Below are 9106 nucleotides of genomic sequence, written 5' to 3' on the forward strand. Positions count from 1 at the left end.
ACCGGCTAAGCGGGTAAAATACCCGCCGGGTGGCAACCCTACTCATCGTCAGCATTTAGTGGGTAAATACCCGGTCTGTATTTTACCGGCCTGGCCGGTAAAAATTTTGGTTAATCCCAATGTTATTAATAGGGAAAAAACATAAATATATAGGAAGGCTGGTATTTTTTTCCAGAAATCGAGGATTTGTAGGATAGCATCTTTGTGTCTATGGCCAGCTTTAGCCTCTCACATATGTAACCCTACCTTGGCTAAAAGCAGACAATGTCTGAATAGTGAGGTAGAACACAGGTAGAAATAAAAAGAAAATAAATGTGCCACAAGGTTCTTGCGAAACAAAATAACAGAGGGCGCAAAACACCAGCGTAAATTGACACTTTAAATGGTTTACTCAGAAGGGGGAACCTTTTTAATTATTATCCAATACTTTCAATGTTATCAGTTTTACTGCTTCATCTCACAGTACAACAGTACGTGACTTTCATTCACTAATTTTTTAATAACAATAATCAAGATACTCGCTCCAGGACACGCTACATGACGCTTTATGACATTTCTCAACTATGAGGACCGGGCTAGCTGCCTATTAGCTGGCGTGTATCATGTGACCATTTCCCGCGCTTCCAATCAGGGTTGAACGGAAGCTTGGCGCGCTTGCGGTGCTTGCTGGGATGGCGGCAGAGGTAGCAGCACCGGAGTCGCTGGAGGGAAGTGGCAGTCAGGAAGACGCGGGTCCTAGCAGTCCCCCTGCAGCACACCCAGCTCCGTGTCCTTCGAAACAAGCCAGGCTGCCGCTGTCCCGGATAAAAGCTTTGATGAAAGCGGATCCGGACCTTTCATTGGCCAGTCAGGAGTCCGTGTTTGTCATTAGTAAAGCGACGGTGAGGGAAGTCTGCCTTTCCAGGAGCTTGGATGATACTTATTTGCGCATGCGTGTAGTGTGATCTGACTGAAATAACAGTAGTTGTTTTGCGAGGGAGTGTTAAAGAAGTTTGGGGTAATGTTTGCTACAGACATTGCCATTGCCACCTGTAGGAACCAATCAGCAGGCAGCATGGTTGCTAATCTTTACTATCTTGGCTACAGGCTGCTTTTAGGGCAGTGGGACAAGAGGCTACTGGGTGGGATTAGTCGCCCTCTTCTTTGGGTGACTAATCTTTCATAAATGCCTTCCCGTTGGCTAGAATGTAAATCGACGGTAGGATGGCATTTGGAACGCTTTGTTTTCCTTAGTTGCCTCACGAGGAAACTTCGGGCGACTTCAGAAAGCCAAAGCTCTCTGAATGCCGCCGCGCCATAGATTTACATTCTAGCCGACAGGAAGGCAGCAGATTAGTCACCCGAAGAAGAGGCGATTTGTTGCTGGGCGACTAATCTTCCCCAGTTAGGGTCAGGACACATGCTTGGATTCTGGGAGATTAGTCACCCGGCGACTAATCTCCCGAACTGCCTCGCGCCAGGCAGGATGGCTCTCAGGTGAACTTTCTTTTCTGAAGTCGCCCAAACTTTCCTCGTGCGTCAACTTCGGTAAAACAAAGCGCTCAGAGTGCCTTCCTGCCGGCTATTTACATTCTAGCCGACAGGAGGAGAGATTAGTCGCCCTGAAGAAGAGGAGATATGTCACCGGGCGACTATATCTCCCCGAATATGAGCGTGTGCCCTGACTAAGCGTGTGCCACTGCCCTTATAGTAGGAGAGGGTATTTGCATTGTTTACCTTGCCTGAAAGGAAGCTATCTGGAGAAGAATGTAGGTATAGTACCAATACAACTGTGCTGAACTGCTATGCACCTGTATCCTAAAGATGGCTCTCAAGGCCCAGCCCAACACCCATTTTTAAAAGCCTAAAACCACTAAAGGGGCGGGTGTGCAGAATAACTGCTAAACTACAGAAATACAAAAAAAGTTTACTTGTGGGCTCACTCCAAGGCTATATAAAATATATAAGTACAATGGTAGTGCAACTGGTCTGACCAAATTAGCTGCAAGCATAGAAAAGAGAGGTGATTGGTCCATGCACATTTCCCGCTACCCTGCTTCATAAGTAATTAAGTATCCATGGAAAAATAGGGTTTTTTAGTTATAAAATTATGATCTTAAAATTGTTCTGGGTAGTCTTTCCTCTAAAAGATGCAAGCAGGGGGGATGAACCTTGGAAACCAATGCTTTGGTCTTGGCAAGCTCTCTCCTTAGAAAAGCTAGTGGCGAGGGAGGATGAAGCCTGTAAATGAATCCAATGCCCAGCTCAGGAGATGCTTTTCCTAAGAAATGTTACCTGCCAGCCTACGAAAAAAATATGACAAGGTAAATAGTTAGGACCACCATATGGGGGTTTGCCATGATGTGGTATGGTCATAAAGTTGTAACTAAAACCCCCCTGTTTTTGCAAATAATGTACTTGCATGCATACTAAATGACCGTACCAGGGAATGTGCATTGATCAATCCCCTCTCTTTTACATGCTTGTAGCTAATTCAGCCAGATCAGTAACATTTCCATTGTTCTTGTATATTTTATTTAGCCTTGGGGTGCTCCCACAACCCCCCTTTTGTGCAAGTTACAGCATGCAGTGTAACCTTAATCGGGGTGACGCAGCCACGTTTGGGTCCTTTTCCGTTGGCTTTTTTTTGTGTGCTAATCAAAATGTTTGTCTTTTTAAATTAACAGAAATTTATTATCTTTAAACCAGGAATTATTTATAGAAACCATTGCCAAGGATGCTTACCTATATGCGCAGCAGGGAAAGCGAAAAACACTGCAAAGGAAAGATTTGGGTACGTATATGCCATTTAATACATTTTCTTATTTTGAGAACTTTTTTCTTTTCAAGATCTGTTTTTTCCGAATGAATGATGCAAATAATGTAAAGGTGATCAACAACTTTGTATTACCGTATATACTCGTGTATAAGCCGACCCATGTATAAGCCGAGGTACCTAATTTTACCTACAAAAACTGGGAAAACGTATTGACTCGCGTATAAGCCTAGACACAACTAAGACCCTTTATGCTACAATCACTGCAGCGCAAATGAAATCACTGAACATTTGTCGTCCCCCCAGTGGATTTATATTACAGATATTTTTCAGCTGAGACAAAATATACTTTCCACTAGCAATTATACACACATAGACACACATATACTTTACACACACACTCTTCCCACAAAATAATCACACACACATACTATACACACAAACTCCCCACACATATACTATATACACACACAAACTCTCTACCCACACCATCATACACTATATACCGCACACACACTCCCCACACAATAATGACAAGGCTGATAACATACCGGTATGTTAATGCAGAGCTGAGAAAGTTTCTAATACCGGTAGTTGTTTGTGTAGGACACAGACTGCCAGGGGCTGCTGAGGTCGCTCTCCCCGACTCTCCGGCTCCTCCTCCCCCATTGGCCGGAAGGTGAGACCCGGCGGCAGCAGCTGGAGACGAGGGAAGAGCCGCGGAGAGACACAGACGCTCCCGGCGGAAGTGGAGAGAGCTGCGCAAAAATGGCTCGTGGCAGAGAGAGGTGAGGCGGCCGGGAGCACAAGGCAGAGGCGGCCGGGGATCTGGTGTAAATTGGGGCGGAAACGCGCGTCCGACTTGCTGCTCGAGCTGTGGGGCTTCCAGGGACTCGGGCTGAGGACTCGGGGGTGGCGCCTCCTGAAATTTACCGGTGAGGCAGCCTACCGTATTTAATCTACAAGAGGTACCCGCGTATAAGCCGAGGTCAATTTTTTCAGCACTTTTTGGGTGCTGAAAAACTCGGCTTATACGCGAGTATATACGGTAACTCTGGTGTTAAATATGGACCATTTATTATGATTTTTCTGTTTTTTTTTATGGTTCTGAAATTACCAGTCCAATTTGGCCACTCTTTAGGGTTAGTTCACACGAGGAGATTCGGGGAGATGTTGTCGCCTGGCGACTAATCGCCTCGTCTTCTGAGCGACTATCTCCCCGAACTGCCTCAGCGTTTTTTCCCATAGGCTGCAATGAAAAGTCGCCTGCTCTAATACACACGTGGCGATGCATTTTCTATAGTCAACCCGAAGTTGCCTGTGAGGCGATTAGTCACCAGGCAACAAAATCTCCCCTTATCTCCTTGTGTGAACTAACCCTTAGTCTTGAATTAAGAAGAAACCGTGAGGGCCTGCCTGTGACTGGCATTGACCATTTTTCCCAACTCTCCTTAAAGGGGTAGGAAAGCCAAAAGTTATGCAATACCTTTCTGAATAGCTCTCATACTGATGCCTTAGATCACTATAGTTTCAGGTCCTCTATGTATATGCAAAAGTAGTAAATTGAGCGTCTTCTTTAGAGCTTGCTTTGCAGAACGCAGCCGCCATCTTGCTAAAGTAATGGAGACTTCTTTTTCCTCCTTATTACTACTGCGCATACGCAAAAAAACGCTTCCCCTGACCCCCAGATGCATATCATAGATGACGTAGCGCTCAAGTGAAAACTCTCCCTGCTCGGCTCGCAGAATAAGCAATTGCAAAGTAAGTGAATGCAAAGGGTCGCTCACTCGTCTCCACAGAGACGCGATGCTTGCAGCTGATTGGCTGGGGAGCGTGTTCCAAGGGATCAACAATGACTCTCCCTTTGCAAGCTCGCCATCCTTGAAGGCAGGAAAGCATGCGCAGTTCTAGAATTTAGCCTGATGAGACTGATGGCTGCCTCAGGCACTCTGTAGGAAGCGCAATGAAAAATCTCTCAGCAGTGCAAGTTTCCTACTGCTAGACACCAGGGTCAAAAGATTAACGCTGCTCTGTAAGTGTTTGATATAACAGCCTTATCATACAGCTTTATTTAATTTTTAGCTTTTGTTGTCCTTTAAAACAGCCATACAGGAGCCTTAACATTCCATGATAATAATCCTAATGTAATCCAACATTAAAACACTCTCTGACATAATAATGATCATTTTTGTTATGTTAACAGATAATGCTATAGATGCCATTGACGAGTTTGCTTTCCTGGAGGGTAAGTTGTGCATGTGTTTGGCCATTGATTATATTTTAACCCTTTGTATTTTATGTTTATGGCTACCCATAGTTACCAGACCAAATGCAACGCTGTATAGATCATTATTCAGAAGTATACATTCTCCTACAATAACTGTCAGGTGCTTGGCAGCTGAGGCAGTATAATTTACAGTCTATGGCAGGCAACCGTTGTGGACATTGGAAATGTACAATAAAACCGAGAATTTTTATACACTAAACTTTTAGTATGTTATAGCATGGCTAATTCTAAGCAACTTTTTAATTTATTTATTCTTTATAGTTTTTTATTTGCCTTCCTTTTCTGACTCCTTCCAGATTTCAAATGGGGGTCACTGAGCCCTTCTAAAAACAAATGCTCTGTAAGGCTACAAACATATTATTGCTAATTTTTATAACTCGTCTTTCTATTCACGCTTTCTCCTAATTATATTCTAGTATTTTATTTGAATGAATGCATGGTTGCTAGGGTAATTTTGACGCTAGCTGAAATTGCAAACTGGAGAGCTGCTGAATTAAAAACCACAAATAAAAAAAATGAAGACCAATTGCAAATTGTCTCAGAATGTAATAATAAAACAGTAGCTTGTACTTGATCTAAACTAAGATATAATTAATCCTTATTGGAAGCAAAACCCAGCCTATTGGGGTAATTTAATGAATTCCTAGTAGACTTAAGGTATGGAAACCCAAATTACATAAATATCTGTTATCCGGAAACCACAGGTCCCTAGCGTTCTTGATAACAGGTCCCATACCTGTATGTTTATGGTTCAGCTTAAATTTAGCGTGTTGCTCTTTAAGAACCAGTAACGCAATAGGGGAGGCAACATTGGTAGCTCTTTTAAGACTGTAAAAAATAAATTGCATATAAACTAGTTACAGTTTCCTGTGTAATTAGATACTATAGAAAATGTGTTAATTTTGCTTTTTGTAGCTGGCTGCTTACTTTTTCTTTCCCCCATCATTCAGGTACTTTAGACTGAAAGTGTTTGCCATGTTCTGACCATCTTCAAATGAAGAAAGAAACGGATATGTTTTTTGTATTTTAAATATATACGTATATTTTTTTATTAAAAAAAAAAAGTGTCTCCTTTTTGTTCACATGCCGTGATTACATGGTTTGAAAATAGTCTTTGTGGCAAAAATGTAAAAATCGTTGCAATGCATTTTATGCGTGAATAATTTTGGTTAGCTGTCTGTTTAGTAGGCTTAACAAAAGTTTGCCAGCAACTAGCAATCTTAAATAAAAGGTCTTTGTTCATATTTTTTTCTAATGACTGAACAGCCCAATGCAGTACATACAATGTATTAAAGGAAAACTATACCCCACAAAAAGATATTGCATAAAACAGCTCATACGTAAAATCCTGCTTTATGTAAATAAACCATTTCCATAATAATGTACTTTTGTAGTAGTATGTGCCATTGGTTAATTGTAAATAGAAAATTGCCATTTTAAAATATAAGGGCTGTCCCCTGGGATCGTACGATTCACGGTGCACACAAATATACCAACAAACTATACATGTTAGGTCACATGGGCCAATTAAAAGATAGAATTCTGTCTTTTGCTTCCACGCTTCTTTCTGTTACAGTTGTAGTATTTCTGGTCAGGTGATCTGAGGCAGCACAGAGAGCATCAAGAAATGGGGGTTCAAGGCAAGAGATGTAAAAGGGCAATATTTACTTAAATATATAGGCCAGTTTGATAAGATTCTTTAATATGCCACTTAATTTGATATAAACTCTGTTGCTTATATATTCATTTTGTGGGTCTAGTTTGCCTTTAAATATCCACTTATGCTAATATTCTCGCCTTCAAATGTCGGCATACTGTAAGTTGGCAAAATGTGTTAAATCTTTGCTACTGCAGGTATGGGACCTGTTATCCGGAAACCTGTTATCCAAATTCTGGAAAGGCTGTTTTCCCATAGACTGACTCCATTATAATCAAATAGTGAAATATTTTATTCCCTTTTTCTCTGTAATAAAACAGTAACTTGTACTTGATCTAAACTAAGATATAATCATCATCATTTATTTATATAACACCGACAAGATATGCAGTGCTTTATTAATCCTTATTGGAAGCAAAACGATCCTATTGGATTTATTTAATGTTTACATGATTTTCTAGTAGACTTAAGGTATGGAGATCCAAATTACAGAAAGATCCGTTATCCAGAAACCCCCAGCTCCTGAGGATTATGGATACCAGGTCCCATACCTGTACTAATAATAATATACTCCCCCGATGCCTTATTTTCCAGTAGAACCTGCCAAAAGACTTGAGCATTCCCCCTTTTTTCAGTGAAAAGATATTAGTAGATAGATGTTTAAAGAAATTGGTGCTTTTTCGCCCTCATCTGCTGTATATCTGACTAATGGTAATGATATTTCCTATGGCTTGGTTTTTTAAGACAAGTATTCTTCTTGTCCACCACAAGGTGGTGCTAATGATACTGGCAAACTAGAAAGATCAAATACTTATGGCAGTGTTACTACAGCTGATGTTGGTTAAAAGACAGGACAGGCAGTTCGGGTAGATTCCGCCAAATAAGAGATTTGTCGCCAGGCAACTAATCTCCCCGAATCTGCATGTGTGCCCTGACCCTAAAGTTGGCCACAGATGCAAAGATCTGATTGAAGAATCAACGTACAATTGGACTTCCCCATCGCCCGACCTGCCACTAACCATTCCGGTCAAGTACAAAAGAACAGATGAGCCGATGTTCTGCCCCTGACAGCAATCGTACGAAAGTTATGTCCGACGGATCTCCGCCGGACGAAAAATATCGGGACTCTCCACACACGGTCCAAAAAAATCGTAAGAATCCTCAATTTGTACGATCGGATCTTTGCGTCTATGGCCAGCTTAAAGCACTAAACGGAATTGCTTTTCATAGGAACTTGTTCCCAACTCTCCCCTGTAAACCGTGTAATTTCATGGCTTCAAGGAAGATGTTGAGCTATGTATAAACAGACCCCCTTCCCTAAGTTGTTAGGCTTTGAGATAAGGGGCAACTCATACAGAGGGCTTGTCGTTAGTTTTATCAGCTTCTCTTCTGCAAACAGTGGCGGGGAGAACAGGAAGTTGGAAAATGAATGTGGTTTTGATGTCCTTGCTTCGTATATAAGAAAACCAAGAATACCAAATAGATTTTTTTGATTAAATAGGTAAAAAGTATGTACAGCATAACCCGCATTCATTGAGTCACAATACAGAAGAGGGATATCAGACCACAAATACAGTCTAAATAACAGAGAGTCCAATACACTAAGATCAGACATGGACACATTACAGAAGACAGAGCAACAAGGCACTCATTCCTATAGATCCTAATACAGTAAAATTAAAGTACAATGAATTCCAGTAAAATGAATTTGATTCCTTTCTTTGTCGACTAAACTTTTGTTCTTTTAATGATGGTTCTATTCTGTAAGATTAGAAAATTGCATCTCCTTTTGCCTGCCTGCCATAGCTATTTATTTCTTTAATATTACATTCAGTACCAGAACTCTTGGTGCCCTACAAGAAAATATGTGGCTGTCTTGATTATAGGAATGATATGTGCTCACATCCATTTATCTGAGGAATGAAAGGGAGCCCAGTTACCGTATTACCTTTTTAATTTTTTTTGCAGAAGCTGCAAAAAGTGCACTGGTTTCATACATTGATATTTATACATTTGCTGAGTGTGTATGGTTTGTCTCAGCTAAGCTTTGTTATCTGTTCCATGTGCAGTCTTTCGGTCTTGTTGATCCAGCATTGCTGTGAATATAATCCAGCCTTTCAGCTAAAGGATCTTTGATGATGAAAAGAAAGTTTTGAATCCACACCTCCTTACTATTTCCCATAAAATACAATTACTAGTTCCATAGCCGGTTGATCACTAGAATAACCCTTAAAAAATACTGTCAAATATTGTACAAAAGAACCAGGGGAAAAACAATAATTCCAAGGGCAAGAATTCATACAATATTCATATGATTTAAGAAAGAAGCAGAAGGTGGTGCAGTCCAATCCCTAGGCCACCAAGCTAAGTGAGTACATTGTGTGAAAGTTAGGTATATGCCCGGTAA

General features: G+C 41.1%; 1 protein-coding gene across 1 annotated transcript; it reads left to right on the forward strand.

Annotated features, from left to right (window-relative positions):
- The first annotated feature begins 662 nt into the window (after positions 1–662).
- pole4.L (polymerase (DNA-directed), epsilon 4, accessory subunit L homeolog) lies at positions 663–6006 on the forward strand. The gene is made up of 4 exons (NM_001096724.1): positions 663–881; positions 2689–2773; positions 4959–5000; positions 5993–6006. Exons 1-4 carry the CDS (start codon positions 672–674, stop codon positions 6004–6006), a joined length of 351 nt encoding a protein of 116 aa, NP_001090193.1. The 5' UTR covers positions 663–671.
- The last annotated feature ends 3100 nt before the right edge of the window (positions 6007–9106 follow it).

The sequence above is a fragment of the Xenopus laevis genome, chromosome 3L (genome assembly GCF_017654675.1).
Source record: "Xenopus laevis strain J_2021 chromosome 3L, Xenopus_laevis_v10.1, whole genome shotgun sequence".
NCBI classification, from domain to species: domain Eukaryota; kingdom Metazoa; phylum Chordata; class Amphibia; order Anura; family Pipidae; genus Xenopus; species Xenopus laevis.